Source organism: Tamandua tetradactyla, chromosome 18, assembly GCF_023851605.1.
Source record: "Tamandua tetradactyla isolate mTamTet1 chromosome 18, mTamTet1.pri, whole genome shotgun sequence".
Lineage (NCBI taxonomy): Eukaryota > Metazoa > Chordata > Mammalia > Pilosa > Myrmecophagidae > Tamandua > Tamandua tetradactyla.
Window position 1 is genome coordinate 36,703,840 of NC_135344.1, and position 20,776 is coordinate 36,724,615.

Here is a 20,776-nt window from a genome sequence, read left to right on the forward strand (position 1 = left end):
CTTGCAAAAAATAAATATTCTTGAACACAGATGAAGGTGTTTCCCAGGACAGATGCAAAGAAGTGGAATTGCTGTGTTAGAGAGAGTGCCCATTTTTTTGCTTCAGTGAACTCGGTCAATCACTGGCCCATCAGGGCTGCATGGCTAGTGCTTGCTGTCATCAAAGTACCACCTGCTTCTATTCATTCACCTGCAGTTTCCTTGGCCACAGACTGACCCACTGCAGCTGCCTGGAAAGTCACAGCCCTCTATTTTCAGCTTAATGCCATCACCTATAGAGGTCTTCCTTGCCCTGTGTCTGTGTCAGTGCACAGGTGCTTGCTCCAGCCTTGCTGCTCCCACTCCTGGACTGTTTGCCCTTCTCCTCCTTTCTGCCTGCCCTGGCCTGTGAGAGCCGGAGAGAGCTGGGGCAGAGAGCATTGCATTTATCTCTGAGCACCCTCCCCAGCCTCCCAGACTTCTCAGCATTCAGAAGATTCAGCTCCACCATAGCTCTTACCCTGCAGCATGGCACCTGAACTCTTCTTACAATATAGCCAAGGCTGTCCAGTTATCAGGAATTGCCAAGGACCCACATCTGTCATTGGCCTTGACCTTTAGCTTCCCGCCTCCCCCCTCCCCCACAGCTCATCAAAGTCCAGCTTCCAAACACCCCAAGAGAAATATGGGTGAAGGCAGTTTTCTCCATCCATGGTGTCACACACATAGGAGAAGGATCAAAGGGAGCCATTTGGGAAGGGAGGGCCTTGGATTACCAAACGCTGTGAGCTGGGGATCATGGCCTAGAGGATCCTGAGCTGGGCAGTTTGCCCAACAACTGAGGTGGCTGGAAGGTGCTGGATGGATGGGGTTGCAGTGGGTTGGGATGGGGACCCCTACCCAGGCCCCCCCATCTGGACTCCCCAGGCGGACACCTTCATCATCGAGGCAGCTGACCTGGGTGTCATCTACAAGATCAAGCTCCGCCATGACAACACCAAGTGGTACGCAGACTGGTACGTGGAGAAGGTGGAGATCTGGAACGACACCAACGAGGATGAGTTCCTGTTCCTGTGTGGGCGCTGGCTGTCCCTGAAGAAGGAGGATGGGCGGCTCGAGAGGCTCTTTTACGAGAAGGTGTGATGCTGGACATCTGGGTGGGGATGGGGGCACTGGCTCAACTGTGGCCCATCACCTGCGGGGAGGCTTCAGGGGTGTGGGAAGGTGCCAGGGTTGTCATGAGCCTGAGTCCTGCTTTCCGGGCAGGAGTACACTGGGGACCGGAGCAGCAACTGCAGCAGCCCCGCTGACTTCTGGGAGCTCACGCTGAGCTCCAAGATGGCTGATGTGGACATCGACACTGTGACTGGACCCCTCATCCACTATGTCCAGGAGGGCCCAGGTAAGCCATCAGAAGCTCTGCAGAGGAGAAGGCACATGGAAATATTTTGGAACTATTCTTCAGCTGGTTGTCCTTCCGCCTCACCATCATCTGACTTATGTCTAACAGTGTATTATTGACGTACTGCCTAAACTCACCCCCACAACAATCCTGTGAGTTGAGAAGGCAGGGATTAGCCCCCATTATGGACCAGGAAACAGAAGATGATGGAAGTTACGGTGATATGCTCTTAATCCACTGAGCCACCATCGGGAGGGTGTCATCAGACACTGTGCCCTCATCCAGACTCCCAGGATGTAGGTTCAGCCCAGACAATCTAGAACAGTTCTCATCAAATATAAATCAACAGCAACGGTGACAATCCCCTGCATGTCAATAAGACATCATGCAAAGCACGCTCATCCATGCTAAATTAAAGCACCACATGGTGTGTGCCGGGGTGGCGTGAAGAAGTTCCAAGCTGGTTGTTTGGGACTTGGGTACTATTTCTGGTTCTGACAATAAAACAGGACCTTAGACAAGTCACAACCTCTCTTGGCTTCGTTTTCTCCTCCTCCATAAAGCAGTATTGTAATCTTCTGCCAACTTCATTTTGCCCACCTGATTTTTGAGATAAGGCAGGTTTGTATTCGTCTTCCGGACATTTAAATGTGCTGTCTTTCTATCAGTTATCTTCAACCTAAGAGCATGATAACCACTACCTTCTCTTCCAGGAGATCACCATGGTAGGTCTGTGGAGCAGGGCAGGGAGAGTCCATTTGTTCACATTTTACCTTCTCAGTGTGTGAATAAATGACAGAACACACAAAGAAGTGCCTTTCCCTAATGAAGTCCTAAGATCACCTGTGGAAAGGCTAATGGGACTTTCTTTGTAAAGCTCAAACAAGGTCATTGGCAGGTGTAAAAAGCACTGCAGGTAATTCCAGACAGAAAGGGCTGGTTTGAGAAACTCAAAAAGATACAATTTGCATAACATAAGACCCACTTTTCCAGGGCAATGTCTCACAAGCTATTGAGAAAGCTGAGCCAGGAGTAGGGTTTCCAACTTATGTCACTTAGTAATTGCTGGTAACAGAGACCTGGAGACAGTAGTTTACATAAATTAGGGCTTGTTTCTTTCCTTTCACACTAAAGAAGCTCAAAGATAAGCAGTCTTAGACTGATAAAGCAGCTCCTCCAAAGTCAGGCACCTAGGCTCCTTCAGCTTAAGTTCACTCTGGAGACTCTTTAAGTGACTTCCATCCTGAAAGTTGCTGGTGGCTCCAAGATGACTGCTAGAGCTCCAGCCATTACATCCACATTCTAAGCAAAATGAAATGGAAGAGTAAGGGGTAAAAGGAAATGCCTGGCAATCAGTTCAGCCCCTTTAAAAGAGATTGCTCCAGAAACCTAACAACCCAATGCCCACCACCACCGTCTGCTTAAAAATCATGGCCACCCCTAGCCACAGGGAGAATGGATACTGGGTGGGCAACTAGAAGTCTGTGCCATACTATGTGAGCAGGTTTTTATGTTGATATATTTGTTTTGTTTTGAAAATTGATCCCTCTAGAATTTTTGTTTGTCACTATATATATACATTCTGTTATAGTTCTTTCCCATGCTCCTACTTTCAGTGAGAACTTGATCTTGCCAACCTCATGTTCTCTGACCATGGGGAGCTTTTCAGGATTGTTATCCCTGTACTTAGTGAGAGGTTGTTGTTCTTCACATGGTAGGTCTGAGTTCAGTGAAGGCAGCTGGTTGAAGGGAAGCTTGGCACTCCCAACGCGTGTCTGGGATGCTCTCTTTGACCTTCACATTTGGAGTTACCAACTTGTTCCTCGGAGAATACATGCTCACCATAGATCAGGCGTTGGTCTGAGAGCTGCATTGCGTTTTGCCTCTGAGGCAGGAAGCTGCGATCAGGGCCCTCCAGAGATCACGTCCAAGGCAATGCTCCTTTCCTACTGGCCTGCACTGAGGCTGGCCCCTGTCGTCTCTTGCAGTTATCCCCTACTATGTGTCGGTTACCACCGGAAAGCACAAGGATGCAGCCACCAACAGTCGGGCCTTCATTATCCTCTATGGGGAGGACGACGAGCGCAGTAACCGCATCTGGCTAGACCACCCCGGGGGGAAGAAGGGCTTCAGCCGTGGCTCAGTAGAGGAGTTCTATGTCGCAGGCTTGGATGTGGGCATCATCAAGAAAATAGAGGTGCTGGCCTTATGGGACCCCATGTTGGTGACCATCCCCAGGGAAGAAAGGGATGACCACAGGAGGATTGGAACTAGCCATTGCAGGTGGGAGGGGGTAGCAAGAGAGGAGAGGTGTCAATCTGAAGTCCCACCCAGGCCAGGTGGGTAGGGATGGTCTCTTGGCTTCTGCTTCATCCAGCTGTGTGACCTGGATAATCAACCACTCCTCTGGGCCCCAGCCTTCCAGCCACTCAATAGGGGGTACCCTCTGCATTAGTCTTCTATTGCTGTGTAAAAAATTGCCCCAATCTTAGTAGTTTCAAAAACACTAATTTATTATTTCAGTTTCTGGGATCAGGACTCCAGCTGTGAATTAACTGGGTCCTCTATGCAGAATTTCATGGGGCTGAAATAAAACTGTTGGCTGAGACTGTTTTCATCAGAGGCTCAGGATCCTCTTCCAAGATCATGGGTTGTTGACAGAATACAGTTCCTTGGGGTTGTAGGACTGAGACACTCACTCCCATTGGCTAGACACCATGTGGCCTCTCCATGAAAGGGCAGTTGATTTTTCTGGACCACCAGGAAAGCATCTCCGTTGCTTCAAATCTTTCTGATTTCTTTCATCCCTGAACTCTAGACTTTTTTTGAACGGGCTCACCTGATCAGGTCAGGCCCTCCCAAGATGATCTCCCTTTTGATGAACTTAAAGTCAGTTAGAGATGTGCAAAATGCTTTCACCTCTGTGAAATCCCTGCACCTCTGCTATGTAGCATAACTCAGCTGCAGCAGTGAAATCTCATCATGTTCACAAATCCTACTCATACTCCAACAGAGAGGATTTTCAGGGTGCATACACTGGAAGCATGAATCTTGGGAGTCATCCTTGAGTTCTGCCTGCTACACTCTGGCATGTGTAGAACTTGTGGGGATGGGTCTCTTGCAGTCTTTTCCTGGACTAAGGGGCCGTATTGCCAAAGCTAAAAGCTGAATTTTTTGACGTGACTTCTAAGAGTCCCTGATCTGACCCCTGGTAGCTATTACTTAGCATTTCTCACCTGGGTCTTCTGCTCCAACAGTAATGACCCACAGCCCATATCCTACCCACACCTCGCTGTTCTCAGCACAGAGCCTCTGTTCCTGCTGGCCTACTTCTCCCCACCTACCTCCACTTGGGAGACACCTTCTCATCTGCCATGGATTGACTCTTGTCCTGCACAAAGACATGTTCAAGTCCTATGCCCTGGTCTCATGAATCTGAATGTTTGTAAATAGAACTTTTGACGATGTTATTAGTTAAGGAGGAGCTAAACTGAATCAGAGGGGCGCCTTAATCCAATAGGACCAGAGTCTTTCCGAGCAGTGGAAATTTGGAGAGTCAATAGGAGATAGGAGATAGATGACCCGTGTGACAGAGGCAGGGACTGGGCTATGGATTGCTGGTGAGCTACCACCAGAAGCCTACAGACATCAGAGAAAGTATGCCTGCCAGTGCCTTGATTTTAGACCTCTAGCCTCCAAAACTGTGGGACAATAAACACCCAGGCTGGGGTATCTGTCATGGCAATCTCAGATGTCACCTGTAAGTTTTAATGTAGCAGCCGATTTTCCCCCAGAAGCTCCCTCTGCACCCACAGACTGACTATGTGCTGCTCTGAGCTACCCCAAGCCCTATTAATATTTTAATTATTTAAACCTCTTTCTCTTCATGAGACTGTGAGCTCCCAGAGAGAAGGACTAGCCACCTTCATTTCTTCAGGCCCTGCCCCCAGTATGATGCCAAAGCATGTCAGGCACTCACCCTGGGCTTGCTGAGGAAGTGGACATGCATTGAGTGCTACTGTATGCAACCGCAGTGCTGAGTACTGAAAACGTGCAGGAAGAAAAGCTCCTGCCTGCCAGGCTCTCTGCCCTGGTGGGTTTGGAATTTCTGCATGGAGATGGACATATCTTTAAATACACCTGCATTTCTTGGAAGAGCCCAGATATAGCACCCCAAAGCCCTTGTCTGGGTCATCTGGAACTATGCTTTGTTTGAGAATTCTGGCCTTCTGCTTAGCCCAAGACGATGCTGGAGGAGAAAATGTGCATGGGGATTGGGGTGAGATGGGAGGCTCAGGGTGAAGGGTAGTCAGCTCTCTGCCCAGGGCATCTTAGGGGGAATCCAGGAAGGTCTCCTGGCCCCATGCAGCATTACCAGGGACTGGGATGACTGAGATTTCATTGTTCAAAGCTCATTAATTTGTGTTAAATAGTATTCCTTTCTGTACCCCTTTGAGACTTAAACATCCTGGGTAGGGTGGGGAGCAGGGGAGAGAGTAGCATTAGAGAATACTTTATGCTGCCTAGCATCCATGGCTGGCTTGTGCTGAGTGAGGCTACGTGTCTCCCAGATGAAGGATAACTTGGGTCAGTGCAGACAGCATACATTAAAAGGATGGGCTGTGTGGAGGCAGAGAGGGGAGTGGGAAACAGTAGGCAGGGCTTCCTTCCCAGATATGCCCAGATCCTCACATCTGGTGTCCCCTCCCAGCTGGGCCATGATGGGGCCTCACCTGAGAGCTGCTGGCTGGTGGAGGAGCTGGGCTTGGCTGTGCCCACCCAGGGCACCAAGTACACATTGTGCTGCAACTACTGGCTCGCCAAGGACCGGGGTGATGGCATCACCTCCCGTGTCTTCGACCTCTTAGATGCTGTGGTGGTGAATATCGGGGTGAAGGTATGGTGGATGCTGAGCGTGGGTACTGCCCAGCAGTGCAGATTAGGGTGGAGGGAGCAGCAAGGGAGTTGGAGGCAAGGGAAGCAGGAGACCTGTTGCAGGGGCTACAGCCCAGCATGCTTGCTAGGAGTCAGGAGACCAAATACTTCTGGTTTGTTGCTGTGGAACCTTGGGTGAGTCATTGACTTCTCTGGACCTTGGTGTCATATGCAACATGAAAATGATGCTTCCCGTCTTGTTCCATGGAAGATCTTTGTGAGAACTAATGAGATGATGAGCAGTCCATGAAGGGTTTTGCAAGGTAACAACCCATGCAGACCTGCAGGGTCATGATTCTCTAAAGGATGTTCCATGAACACCAGTAGATGATGATGGAGAAAGATGGTATTTGAGATGAAGTGAGCCTCTGGGTCTCACAGAGCAGCAAGCAGCTGTCCACACGAGACCCTCTTTAACCAGAAAAGACTGGAAGGCAGCAGCCTGGTATTCCTGTTCAGGGTCTACCTCTAACTGGCCAAATGACCTGGGACAAATTGTGCAAACCTGCAGGTTAGGGCTGGACAAGAGGCAGGATGCATGGGTTTGGGGGCCCAAGAACACAGCCACATGGTGGCCAGGGGCTTCTGGCTTACCTGACTCAGGGCATCTCTTTTGCTGTGAAATCCTTGAGCTCATAGAAGGCCCCAGCTCCTGTCTCTGCTCCTGAAATCAAACCAATAGTCAGAAGTTGCCCCATAAAGACAAGAAGAAACTGCCCTGGCCTGTGCATGTCCTGCCTATATTTTATATAGAAGCAGAAGGAGGACTCAGTTAAGAACATTGATGCTGAGTAGCAAAGTGAGGGTCCCTGCTCCTCCCCTGCTGGAGAGCCACAGAGTGAGCTGTCTACAGCCCAGGCATCCTCCCCCATTCCCCAGGTATCTCCACCCATGGCTGGACAGAAGCTGTGGGTGGGCACAGTTTAGCTAGACACCTCCTGCCCTGACCCGATTCCTGAGGTGCATGTAGGTGTGTGGGTGTGTGCCTCTGTGTGCCTGGGTGCACACCTGTGCTGTGCATGCCTTAGTGTGCTCGTGTGTACCTGGGTGTACACCCGTGTGTACCTGCATCCACCCGTGTGCCTAGATGCACACCTGTGCTATGCATGCCTTAGTGTGCTTGTGTGTGCCCGGGTGTACACCCGTGTGTACCTGCATTCACACACGTGACTGGGCATGCACCTGTGCTGTGCATGCCTTAGTGTGCCCGGGTGTACACCCGTGTGTACCTGCATTCACCCGTGTGCCTGGGTGCACACCTGTGCTGTGCATGCCTTAGTGTGCTCGTGTGTGCCCGGGTGTACACCCGTGTGTACCTGCATTCACACGTGTGACTGAATGTGCACCTGTGCACATGTGTGTGTGTGTCATCCCCAACACACACACACATTCACACACACCTGCACGGAGCAGTGACATCTCCCTTTGAGCGCTTCTGTTTCACACAAGCTCCCTGGCCTGGCCATTTCCTACACCAGCTGTCATCAGACTGGAATGACAAAAGCCTGCCTCTGTGTCTCTTTTTGGAAACACACCTCTGACATGGAAAAAGCTATGTCTGTGTCAAGGCTAGAAAGATGAAAAAGGAGGACATAGGTCAAGGGAGGGACTGACCGGAAGGCCTGGGGCCCCCAGAGCTGTCATTTTGAGCATTCTATTTTTCACTTCTGTTTGGATAAGAGCAAGAAAGCCCCAGGCTCCCGCTTTTGTTCCCAGGAGCTCCTTCTGCCCATTGCAAATGCCCATGTTAGGGGGTCTGAGGAGATTTTTCTGGTGGAGCAGGAGGCTCTGGATGCATCCCTTCAGCAAGCATTCACTGAACTTCTCCTGAGGACCAGGCCTGCAGAAACACTTCTAACCATGCAGAGATTGCAGCCGGCACCCACCGGGCACATGGTTAGGGAGACCGTCACCACGCCTCAGCCCCCGAGTGCAAAAGCATAGGACCAGCAGGGAGCCAGGTTCACGTGCAAGGGCTTCAGTGGCCGCCCGGGGCCAGCGTGGACCTGTGGTGTCCACAGGAGTTTCTTCCGCCGTGTGTACAAGTCTCTCTGGAACTTTGGGGACCTACCTTCCTCCGTGGGCCCCTGGCGAGAGAGACTCGAGTAAGAATCCAGGACCAGCAAGCACTTGGGGCACCCGGGAAATGGTGCCTCTCACTGTGCTGCTGCCTCTCAGAGGAAGGATAAAGGCAGGGGACGCGGCGAGGGCAGCCTCCACAGAACGGGCGGCCCCCTCACCCTCTGAAGGAGACAGAGAGGACACATCCTTCCTGGAGCAAACCTGATGCAAAATGGCAAAATACCAATCTAAAGAAAAGATTGTGTAAAAGAGGTCATTGCAAATGCAGAAATAATCAGAATGAAAATATGCAGGCACTGTATGACTACAGCGCTAAGGCGTGTGTGCGTGTTTGTGTTTCTGTAGTCACCAATATTTTAATAGTGGTTATTGGAATTATGGATAATTTTATTTTCTTCTATTTTACTGAGTTTCCCAAATTTTCTTCAATGATAGATATATGTTCTTTAAAGCAAAAATAAAATAAAATAAAAAGAGGCAGTTGTCCATTTCCCAAAGGAGTGGAGGCAGAGTCCTTCAGGCATCACGGCGATGGCATTTGCAGATGCTCAGGACGCGAGTGAGCTGGCTGCAGTGAGAGGGTGGCGGAGAGCCAGAGCTGCTGCTGCTTCTGGAGGTCGTACCACCTGGCAGGCCCAGTGCTGGGCACTGACACGGGCTGTCTGTCACCCTCACAGCTCTGCGAAGTAGCTTTGTCCCTGTTTGCCATGGAGGAAGCAGAGGCTGTGGAGGGAGGGCATCCACTCAGGTTTGCTAGGAGGTAGCAGATCCAGCCTTCAGATGGGGCTCTGGATGGCGCCCAAGCCACTATGCTGCTGCCACGCTCTGTAGGATGATGGACCTAGATTGGGAATCAATTTACAAAGAAGTTTGGCTAATGCCAGGGTTTGGAGTCATGTTCCTGCTGCACAGTAGGCTCTCCATCAGAAGTTCAGCTTCTCTCTAGCCCTGATCTGGGCACAGAGGGGGACAGAGGAAGTGAGGAGCTCAGACTCCTGTTCTCCAGGTGTGGACAGTTGGTTAAGGGGAGGGGTCTCTCCAGAGCCATGGAACTTGGAAAGCATATCTTCTTTCCCTGGTGAGAGTGAGGTGGGTCATATGGGGCCATGGGATGGGGCCACAGCTCCGGACACACATTCCTTTCATGGCAGGTGCTTTATGAAATGACGGTGTGGACAGGAGATGTGGTCGGTGGTGGCACTGACTCCAACATCTTTATGACCCTCTATGGCATCAACGGCAGCACAGAGGAGGTGCAGCTGGACAAAAAGAAGGCCAGGTATCCAGAGGTGGGACCCACACCCCCTGACCCCCTCCTTTCACCCAGTCCTCCTCCTCTGGCCCCACCCTGCCTCCCCACATGTCTTCAACCTGATTGCTTCTCCCACACTCCCCCTTGTCCCTGTACCTTACTGCCTTACAGCCTCCACACCTTTGCCCATGTGACTCCTCCCAGCTGGGATGCCCGTCATCCATTCTCTTCTGTCTCAAGACCTCTTTCTCTTTCAAGGGACGACTCAAATCTGCCTTCTCCAGGAAGGCTTCTTTGGTCACCTCAGCCCATAGAAAGTCTGTCACCCTGCCCTCCCTTCTTCCTTCCTTCCTTCCTTTCATCCATCCATATGTCCCTCACTCAAATTTATTGTAAGGTCTGCAGATTAGTTGATAGCATCGCATTGTTGCTAATTTCTTAGTTTCATAACTGTACCTGGTAATAGATATAAAATATAATATAATATTTTAGGGGAAACTGGTAAAGAGTACACAAAAACACTATTCTATTTTTCAACCGTTCTGTACTTCTAAAGTTATTTTGAAAGAAACAGCTAAAATTACTTTAAAACATTGAAAACTTGAGCACCTAGTCCATGCCAAGTACTGTCTCAGGGGCTAGAAAGAGAGAATAGGACAAAGAAGACAAGGCTCCTCTCTGCGTGGAGCTCAACACCCAGGGAGAACAGCAGCGAAAGCACCAACCACCAGCCTGAATATGGTCTTACTCTGTGCCAGGCGTTGTTCTACCTTCTTTACATGTATTGGCACATCTAGTCTTCTCTCACCCCATTTTATAGGTGAGAAGATTGAGGCACAGCAAGGAGAGGTTATACAGACAGCATAGTAATGAGAACGAAGGGGCTCCTCCTATAGTGTTTACTGCCTCTCGTTGGGCCCTCAGATCAGGCTATCCTGCATTTTGACCAATTTTCTATGTTCAGAGGCCCCTGACATCTTAGGAATCAGAGGGGAGAGTCTCAGAGCCCAGGCTAGAATATTATGACTCAGTAGGCCACGTAGCCTCTGAACCCACACTGCACCTTCCCCTAGACTGGAGGGCAGGATCTGAGGAAGTTCCTCTCTGAGCCCTGGCTCTGGTCTTCCATGTTGTGGGCACTCAGCGACTGTCCAGGTGGTGCTGGTGATGATGATGATGGGGAGGAAGGTGATGATGGGGATGAGGATATTGAAGCTCTTCTGGGCCAGCAGGAGTTTCTTCTCATGGACAGAGCAGCTCATGAGAAAGGGAGCCTTGCCCATTCTAAGGAGCTCATTCCTGGAGGGTTCTGATGAGAATACTTGTTGCCTGCCTTTTGATCACACTTCTGCTCTCTCATTATGCAACTCCCATTTCCTCCTGGAATTCTCTGGGCAATTAGAATTAATAGTAATGGGTAACATATATGGGGCGCTTACTCCATGCCAGGAACTGTCGTAAGTGCTTTTTAACATAGATGAATTTGCAACACCCTCTGTAGTATGTACTTGGATTATTTGCTTTATAAATTAGGTGCCTGAGACAGAGATGGGTGAAGCAACTTGCCCAAGGTCACATAACTGGCAAGTAGGGGATCTGGGATATGAACTCAGGCAGTTGGAGGAATAAATGAAGATCAAATGTGAACAAAGAGAGGCTATTTATACAGAGCTTGCTATAGAGCAAGGGAGTCAGCTAACACTGGTTGGTCTGGTCGACTCAGAGGCTGTCAGGAGAGTGGAAAAGCATTCAGTGAAGCCTTATTTTTGGCCTCGGTGAAGCTGGAAGTGGCTAACTTAGAACTGGAACATCTCCCAAGATTGGTTTGGGAAGCACATTTGACTTTTTCTTATTGGTCCTGAGTTGGAAACCTTGGACTGATTGCTAAGTGGCTATGTTTTGGCTTTCAGGGGAACGGGGTTGTGGGGGTGGGGGTTGCTGCTGAGGTTGTGAGCCAGAGTTTTATTATCATATATGGCCTGGTCATTATATTATAAATTCTCTCTCTCCTCACCTCTATATTCCAACCCTCATCTCCATCCCTACCCCAAGTTCCTGGCTTGTCTCTGATTAATTCTTCCATGCCTACATTCCACTTTCTCTTACCTGTGTGTGCACAGGCATAACTGCTGGTGGGAAAGATAACCACTTATTTCTGGTGGTATTTAAATTCCAAAAATGTTGCTTGAAAGTCACGTCATTATAAACAGATCTAAATTATAAATGCTTTGAGACGCCTTATTAACTAAAGGAGGTTTTCTTTGGAATAAAGATTTATTTTTTGAGGCGATCCATCATTCCTTAGTTACTCTGATTTGTCAGGTGTGAACTCTTTCTTACCCTAGGCATGTTTGATTTCATTTTGCATGTAGCCTAACGTTTGACCTGTGTCTTTGGGTCCTTGTTAGCGATGTCTGAATCTTGGTTACAACTTGGAAGTAAGGCCCAATGGGCATGTGCTGTGTGCTCAGTTTAGTGTTGTGCAAGAGATGTTTTTCCCAAAAATGGAGTCTGAAACATACATGCATACACACAGAAGGTGTTGTGTGGGTTTTCTAGCTGCAAAGCTCAAATGCTGTATCCAGAGGTCATTAGCAATGGACTCAACCCCACTCCCCAACTAAATTTCCCAGGTTCTCATCTTGACATTTTTGAGGAAATTTTCCTAATTTACAAATTCATATTAAGATGCTGTTGAATCAGTGCATTCAGAAAAGGGGACATTCAGAAGAGAGAACACCCTCAAAAGCTAACAATTATAGCCCAAGAATGAGACTCTAACAATGGAATTTCAGGCAATTGGGGTTCAATGACTCTAAGGCCGACTTTTAGTCAGAAGGGTGTGGGTTTTGTTTTGTTTTGATGAGGGAAGTCCCCCACACTGAGAGCTTCTTTGGTCTGGAAGCAAAGGGGATTCACAGAGTTCTGATGAGGTTTGTCCTTCAGGATGGCCCCAGGGCTTTCATTAGCTCTAGGAAAGAGGGTTAGCTCAAGAGGGTGAAAGCAGAGGGAAGAGCCCACATGGGATTCCAGTTGCCATTTCAGGAGAGAAACAGGAACTATTGAACCAGTGACCATGATCAGAGCTGTGAGGATCTTGAAGACTTGAATCTTTCTTCCACATCTTTAGCATTTGGCTCTTCTGCTGCTAGGTTGGCAATCAAGCCCTGAGGAAGGAAGGGTTCATTGCTGGGGACTGCAAGGGTGGGGAAGTTGGGTGGGGAGACTGAGCCCATCAGTCAAGCTCAGAGGAGCACCTGCCACATGGAATGGTGGCAGTTCTGAGACAAGATCAAAGTCTCAAATGCAGTACCTTCAAAGGTACTGAGTCAGAAATGAAAGATCCCAGCCCCCAAAGAAATCCCTGCTGGGTGGCCCTTCCTGAAGTCCCATATTTGGCTCAGGGGCCACCCTTTACAAGGGCATTGGCACATTTGAATGTATAGTAGGCCCAATGGTAGCTTATGGTCCAGACTGAATGATGAGAGATACTTTTGGGTCTGTTTGTAACTTCTTTGACTTTGGTCTACTCTCAAACCGCAAGGATGATCTCCAGATACAATGCAGGTGGGTGGGTGGAGTCAGCTCTCCATTGCCTGCCTTAGAGTTCATGGGGCAAATACAAAATTCGGTTATCTCAGTGGTCCCTGGGAGGTGAGAGGGCCCCTAGAGATGCAGGCTCTGCTTTCTGTACCGCTGGGCATGCCAGCATCTGCCAGTAACATTCTTTACTGCTAAGGCTGTCATTGTACCACTCACCAGGTCCCAGGCCTTGGAATTCTCTCCATGCCAGTTCCAGAGTAATTTCCCCTCATCAGAAATTATGGACCCAAGAGTTTTCCATTCATGCCAGTTTATCATGTAACAGATGATCACAAACTTAGTGACTTAAAACAACAGAAATTTATTTGCTTATATTTTGGGGGCCCAGAGGTCTGAAATCAGTATGGCCAGGAGAAAATCAAGGTGTGGGAAGGGCTATGCTGTCTGCAGAGGCTCCAAGGGCAAATCCTTTCCTCACCTCCTCCAGCTTCTGGTGGCTGCCAGCGTTCTTCGGCTGGTGACCCCATCATTCCAGTTTTCAGATCTCTCTCTGCTCTGTCTTCACACCTCCTCCTCTGTGTGATTGTACCAAATCTCCCTCTGCTTCCCTCTTATAAAGATACTTGTTTTGGAATTTAGAGCTCAGCAGATTATCCACAAAAATCTCCCCATCTCAAGATCCTTAGCTTAATCACATCTGCAAAGACTTCTTTTTTTTTTTCTGCCACATGAGGTAATATACACAGGTCCAGGGATTAAGGCATCTTTTAGGGGAGCATTTTCCAGCCTACCATGGTACCTAAAATCCACCCAGCTTCAACCTGTAAAGCTTGCATTATGAAGAACAACAGCAAAGGTCCCAGGGACAATAAAATTTTAAATATTTTATTATAAGGTATTATATGTATATATATGTATAAGTACATTAAGCATAGATAATTATAAAGGGAAAAACTCATGTAACTACCTCCCAGGCCAAGAAATTGAACATTGCCAATTCTCTATCCCTCCCTACTCTTAGAAGTGGCCATTATCTTGGCTTTTAGTGTAAACATTTCCTTGCTGTCCCCATGGTTTTACCCCTACCCCCGTGCATGCATCCCTGAACAATATTTATTAATTTAGACTGGATTTCAATGATATATAAGTAGACTCAGGCTATATGTTCTTAAGTCTTGCTTCCTCCACTCAATACTAGGTTTTTTAGATTTCTCTGAGTTGTTGAATGGGACTGTAATTTGTCCATTTTCTTTGCTGAATTGCATTCTATAGACTGATCACTTCGGGCCTGGAAAAGAGGAGCTGGTGCCTTGTTGCTGGGGGCTGGGGAGGAAGTCACCAGAGGCATCAGAGTTGATCAAACTGTTGACAATTGGACAATTAGCTCTGGTATATAGAGCTAGGTGAGATGTGTGGAAGTTCAGAGTTCAGCTCAATGTAAACAGAAATTTGTAAAGAGCTGGTTATGGCTGTCCTGAGAGGGGTGAGATGTCCCAGATTGTCATGGGCCCCCATCACAGAAGACAGCTGAGCATGGACTATATTGCTATTTCTTTGGAGGACCCCAGACCACAAGGGGGTTGGTCTAGAATACCAAGCTAAGGCTGAAGCTAAGGCCTCCACCAAATCCTAAGAGCCCATGCCTCTAAGATTTCACAAAGTTGAGCTGCCTGAATAGCTGCCCCAGCAAGGCTGACTATGGACCCCACACTATCTTGCCTGTCTTCCTACTGGCTGTTTCCCAGGTTCTCTACCTACAAACCTTCCCTAGCTTCTCAGCAGTACTTATAGTCTTCCAATAAATAATTATCTTCCCAGCTTCAGGCTTTGGCCTTGCTTAGCCTTCAGACTGTGTTCAGTCAGAGTCAGTGAGTGAGGGGATACTGGGCCCTTTCTTAAAGCCCACCTTTGTTAGGGGCCCAGGAACAAAAGGAAAGAGGAATGGGAAGGGAGGGGGCAGCCAAAGGCAGCCCTTTCCAGACATGGCCTCTCCAGTTGCAGAACGGAGGCACCTCTGAGTAGATGAACAGGACACCTCCTGGGCCATCTTACGAACTCCCTCCCTCTGAGCTGAGTGCAGGAAAGAAGGGGGAAGGGCCTGGATCAAAGGCTGCTGTCTCTCCAAAGGCCCTTCATTCTGGGAGCTCCACTGTATCAACCAAGGGGTCCCAGGGGGTCTGGGTCAATAGGAACCATGTGGCTATTGAAGAGGTGGAAGGTGGAAGGGCCAATGAGGACTTGCCCTGTGGATCTGGACCTTCTACCCTGGGGAGAGGATGTCCATCCAGATGTAATTAGCGTTAATCTGAAATGAAAGATGAAAAGCAAATATAAACCACTTTTCAAGTCTTCTGGAAGGAAAACTTGCTTCTCTCTTTCTCTTGCCCTCCCCACCAGAAAATCTCTCTAAAATGGAGATACTTGACCAGATTCAAAGGGTGAAAATTAAAGAGAAATACAAGATGAAGATTTCTCAAGTTCTTTTGATCTGAAAAATTTATATATTTGATGAAAGTAAGGAATGAATAAGCAGGAAGATTATTTGAGAGATTCAATGTACTACATGAACTTGGCAAGGGATCTTGTGAGTACTTCCCTACAGGTTCATGACCAGAGGGAGAGGCAGAGCTTTAGTTAAAGCAGGAGGGATTTGGTGCAGACTTTTAGAAGGAGTTTTCACTTCCAATAATTATAAAATGCATATGAGCAAGTCATCAGAAGAGACTAGAACTCTGTTCTGCTCCCACCCCCTGATAAGGTTAGGGGAGGTTAGTTCTCAGGTTACAGATTTGCAGTTCCAGCTACCACTGCCCATGGCCTCTGCTTTTGAAACCATGTCTTGTGTTCAAGGAAGCATAGTGATTGCTATGCAGAGCCGCATCTCCAGTGCTGCCTGCAGTACCCACGGGACCTGTCAGCAGTGCCATCTGGAATCAGTCAGCAGTCAAGCAATCAGTCAGCATTCAAGGTCGCGTTATACGTGAGGCACTGTGGGGAGAGCAGTAAGGAATAAAGATCGAGTGTCTCTGAAATGATGAGGTCATTCAGTAGAAAAATAGTAGTAGCAACACAAGCAATGTTAACTTGTATTTGCCTAGCACTACAATTTTCAGTAGCATCACCCAATCCAGGACCACTGTTTTCAGTTGTGCAGATTATGCGTGGGAAAATGTGAACGGCACCATCTAGAGTTGGGCAGTGTACAACCTGCCCAACCATTGATGGCAGCCCTGTCACTCAAAGAATCTCATTTAAAACTTTTTCAGGTGTTGGAACTCTTTTTATCTTTTAAGTTGATTTTGTGTCCATTTGGTTCTCATGACAGTTTTGTGAGATTGCAGGGCTGGTGTCATTCTCCTCATACTACAGATGAGGGTCAAGTCCCAGAGAGAAACTGGGACTGCCCTAGGTGACTAGCAGAATGAGATTAGTATCCCAAACTGGTAGTTCTTGGGTTGGCACCATTTCTGCTAGCCAAACTTGCTTAACTCAGTCTTTGGGAAGCACATTTAGGATACAAGAGATAGGCTGCTTGGGAGTCCCTAGGAGGAGAGATAGGGGCTGAGTAGGGCTTTCTCCTTTCTCCAGATCTGATACCTGGCAGAGCCCAAGCCTCTCTCAGCAGCCAGCTCCCCTTCTTCATGCCCCTCGTCTCCACCCGCAGGTTTGAGCGGGAGCAGAATGACACCTTCATCATGGAGATCCTGGACATTGCCCCATTCACCAAGATGCGGATCCGGATCGACGGCCTGGGCAGCCGGCCTGAGTGGTTCTTGGAGAGGGTAGAATGTCTGGGCTCTCACCCTGCTTTCCAGCCCCCACCCCCACCACTCCTGCTCCCTGCTCTGATATGTCCTTGGGCATGATTTGATCAAAGAACTTAGTTTTATTTATTCGTGTCCCATTGAAATTGGACCAACTGCCAGAGAATACATCAAAAGCTGTCAGTGCAAGATGGGGAGAGTAGAGAAGGGGGATGCCAGGTGTGGGCCTCTTCAAGGAAGTGAGTTGGGGGAAGTTGGAGAGAGAAGCAAGAGCGGGGACCGAGAGGGACTCTAATGTAGGAACTTGAGACAAGATGGCAAGGAAGCTTCTGGTGCTCCTCTGATTCCACTGTGGGTTGGCTGCCTCTTTTTCCATCTTGGACTTCGCCTTCTCCCATGGGAGGGTCTGAGCATGGCTGTCAGCATCCTGGCCAGGGGTTCTTGATCCTTGGGCTTTAAGCTTGGGCCAAAACCAGCCTTAGGGTTGTGGTGCTGGGATCTTCTGGGAGCAACAGCAGCATGGAATTTCTTGGTTCTGCTCCCATCCTCCACCTCTCCCCAGTACATGCGTGTACACACACACGCATACACACACACACTCAGACTCAGTTTCCACCACCAGAAGAAGCAGCTGCTCCTTCTTAGAATCTTTCTTTCACAATTTTTCACCTGTCCTACCCTTGTGGGGCCCTGAGCCTCCAGGCTATCAGAAGAGAATTGCAAATACCCCCTGCTCTTGAGCAGAGAGGAGGACTCCCAGAACATGGGTCAAAGGACAGATGCCTTTGATGGGAACTAATGCAGTTTGGAGCTCCGGGTGCTTTTCATGCTAAGGAGGGCCTTGCCTGCAGCCCCACAATCACAGCGATGATGGCAAAGATGACACCCCAGCAAGAATGGCCTTGGTGTCACCTGGGGTCCTGCCCTCCTTGAAGAAGCTTTTTGCTCCCAGGCCTGAGTCAATCCTCTCAGCCCGTGCCCATCAAAGGCCATCTTTCCTGTGGCCCCTCAGGCTTCTATGTTCCTGTACAGCCATTAACAGATTCTTTCTGACCCACCAACATGGTGTTCACACCAAGGACAATCTGGCAAAATTTGGTACACTGTTCCCTGTTTGTGGCTGACAGTGACTTGGTTGTTCCATTTTTCTTTCATTCATTCAGCGAATAGTTCTTGTACACAGAAGAGGCACCTCTCAGGGAACCTTTCTATGTGAATTGCCAATTTCCACATCCCCAAGCTTGAGTGGCTGATGTAAGGGTTCAGACCCCATGAAGGGCCCACAGGGCAGGTTCTTTGGTGCCAGAGAGGGGCCTTTCTATGCTGCCCACACCTAAGTCAGAAGAGCCCATCTTAGCTAAGGTCTGGGATTTAGGTCTTTGGGACTCAGTTGAGGGGCTATCTTGGTGAGTGGGGGGTTGAGAGATGAGGGAGGGGAATCCCACATGACTCCCTCTCAACAGATCCTCCTGAAGAACATGAACACAGGAGACCTGACCATGTTCTACTACGGAGACTGGCTGTCCCAGCGGAAGGGCAAGAAGACACTGGTGTGTGAGATGTGTGCTGTCATCGACGAGGAGGAAATGATGGAGTGGACTTCCTACACCGTCACGGTGAAGACCAGTGACATACTGGGTAGGTTAGGGCATCCGTCCTATCTCCTCCTATTCTAGTCCCCACCTTCAAATTCTGGCTCGGGTGTGGGCTCCAACTAGGACATTTTTAACTGGATGGCCTTCCAAATGCTGGTCAATTCCTATCCTTTCTACAGTGTGTTCCTTTCTGCCTGGGCAAAATGTTTCCTCCGAATGACAAACAGGTTCCTTCCCTCTCCTTCAGGGGAGAACATCATGTATTTCAAATACCTGTGAATTCATTCCCACACCCATGTGTTTAGAAACCATCTGTTGGTTTGCCAGCTTCTGCCTTGGGTTTGGGATAGAGACATAACCCCAGGCCCTCGAGGGTCTGACCTTCTAGTGGAGACATCCCAGTACAGTGTAGTGAAAGGTTGGCACAGGGTGCTTGGGAACCCAGAAAAGGAGGCACTTTACTTAGCTGGGTACCAAGGGGAAGGACCATGAAGGGCTTCCCAGAGGAGGTGATGCCAAAGTCAAGTCTAGAAAGACAAATAAAAGCTGCTTAGACAAATGAGATACCCAGAGGGAGCAAAAGTACCAATATATGCAAAGGTCTGAGGCCAAAAGACCTCTTGACTAGACATGGAGACAATGCTTTCTATCTCCTCTCCCCTATACCATGCCAGTTCTCCAGGAGCTGTTGCAAGGAATCTGAAAAACTCATTCACCCTGATTATAAATGCCTGGTGAGGAATTAACTTGTTGGCCCTATCTGGGTGTAGTTTATATTTTCACCAGAGAAGTTCTGCCAAAGAAATGAATTTCTCGTGGTAGAATCTCAGGCATAAGTGATGGGTCAATAAAGTTAGTAAAGTTTGGTTTTGGCACTTCCCTTCTTCCTTTCTCCCTCATGGTGGAGCCTTTACACTTTTTTGCTCAAAGTTCCAGATATCCACATTTTCAAGGCCTTCTGCCCCCTCACCATGTGCTCTCAGAAAATAATTGATAAACTCATTAATAAGAGCAGGATGTGTATCAGAGAACTTCACAGAATCACCCCTTTCAGAAGCATGTCAACCAGAGGTAGATTTGAGGATCTAGGAACTTTCCTCTTCTTTCTGAACCCACTTAATACAAGAGGTATCTGGTGCTACTGAACCATAAAACCAGGGTCCAAGGCATGTTTCCCCTGGGAGAAGATGAATTTTTGTACTACAATCACACTTGCTAACCAAGTTAGACCAACAGCATTTACAAGATACAAAGAGCAGGTAATGAATAGAATCAGAAGTTCAGGCATGCCAGGACACTAAACTAGCCCTTTCCAACCTCACCCCTGGCCCCTCCAAAATGCAGGAGTAAGGCCATTGGCAGAAAGGCAGGGCATCAGGAGGCTGGCACCTGGAGCCCACGTCTCACAAACCTCTGCCCCTCAGGGGCAGGCACCGATGCCAATGTGTTCATCATCATTTTCGGGGAGAATGGAGACAGTGGGACCCTGCCACTGAAGCAGTCTGCCAACTGGAACAAGTTTGAGAGGAACAACATGGACACATTCAACTTCTCTGACATGCTAAGCCTGGGTCACCTCTGCAAGCTGAGGGTCTGGCATGACAACAAAGGTAACTCCTCCCGGGGTCAGGGTGGAGAGGCGGGCAGACATCGGTTTTCCAGCCTGAGCCCTTCCTCTGCCTCCCAGGCAGCATGCTGACCCCACCCACCCCAGCATGCCAGGCAACTGAAAATGAAAGATTGTCTCTATTTTAATGCCCCCATCAGTTAGAGAGAGCCAGTGTTTCTGGGCAAATGTTAGAGATGAAGTTTCATTCTTCCTTTCTCTCTAGGTGAGTGGTTATTTCTTTTTTGTGATATTGGGGCATTAATTCTATTCAGTTCAGACACAAAAACTAAGAAAAAGAGGGGTATACCACCAAAGCGGTTTTGCATGGATTTTCTATGAAGAAGTATGCTTGTTTATTTATAATAGCCTAAAATGAGTCAAATTCATTTATAAATATAAACTATGAAATAGGGTAGAAACCAAGGGAGACATTTATTTTTAACTTCAAAGTATCTAAAGGAATATTTTCTCACATCTGGAACTGGTGAAGTTCATGTTCTCAGCAGTTTTTTTTTGGTTATCCTTTTGCTGTTTTGAGGCCACTCTGACCATTTTTTCCTGGCTTTGGGGCTTTAAATTCTAGCTTGTGTAATTAGAGTTGTTAAATACTAAATT

General features: G+C 48.4%; 1 protein-coding gene and 1 long non-coding RNA gene across 5 annotated transcripts in view; one reads left to right on the forward strand and one right to left on the reverse strand.

The window, feature by feature from the left end:
- Positions 1–20,776, forward strand: part of LOXHD1 (lipoxygenase homology PLAT domains 1) — a 183,163-nt gene that overhangs the window by 136,919 nt on the left and 25,468 nt on the right. For 3 of the 4 annotated variants that reach the window (XM_077135558.1, XM_077135555.1, XM_077135556.1), the window contains 8 exons: positions 907–1,116; positions 1,246–1,381; positions 3,370–3,578; positions 6,093–6,278; positions 9,550–9,677; positions 16,858–16,975; positions 18,421–18,595; positions 19,977–20,162. In XM_077135558.1, the coding sequence (XP_076991673.1) occupies positions 907–1,116; positions 1,246–1,381; positions 3,370–3,578; positions 6,093–6,278; positions 9,550–9,677; positions 16,858–16,975; positions 18,421–18,595; positions 19,977–20,162 (1,348 nt within the window). Of the gene's footprint in view, positions 1–906; positions 1,117–1,245; positions 1,382–3,369; positions 3,579–6,092; positions 6,279–9,549; positions 9,678–16,857; positions 16,976–18,420; positions 18,596–19,976; positions 20,163–20,776 lie in introns of those variants that run through there. The other variant, XM_077135557.1, reaches the window with a different exon arrangement.
- The window catches only part of LOC143662112 (uncharacterized), a 75,473-nt gene that overhangs the window by 32,893 nt on the left and 21,804 nt on the right, over positions 1–20,776 (reverse strand). The window contains exon 3 of the long non-coding RNA XR_013165146.1: positions 6,911–6,980. This is a non-coding gene — a long non-coding RNA (uncharacterized LOC143662112). The remainder of the gene's footprint in view (positions 1–6,910; positions 6,981–20,776) is intronic.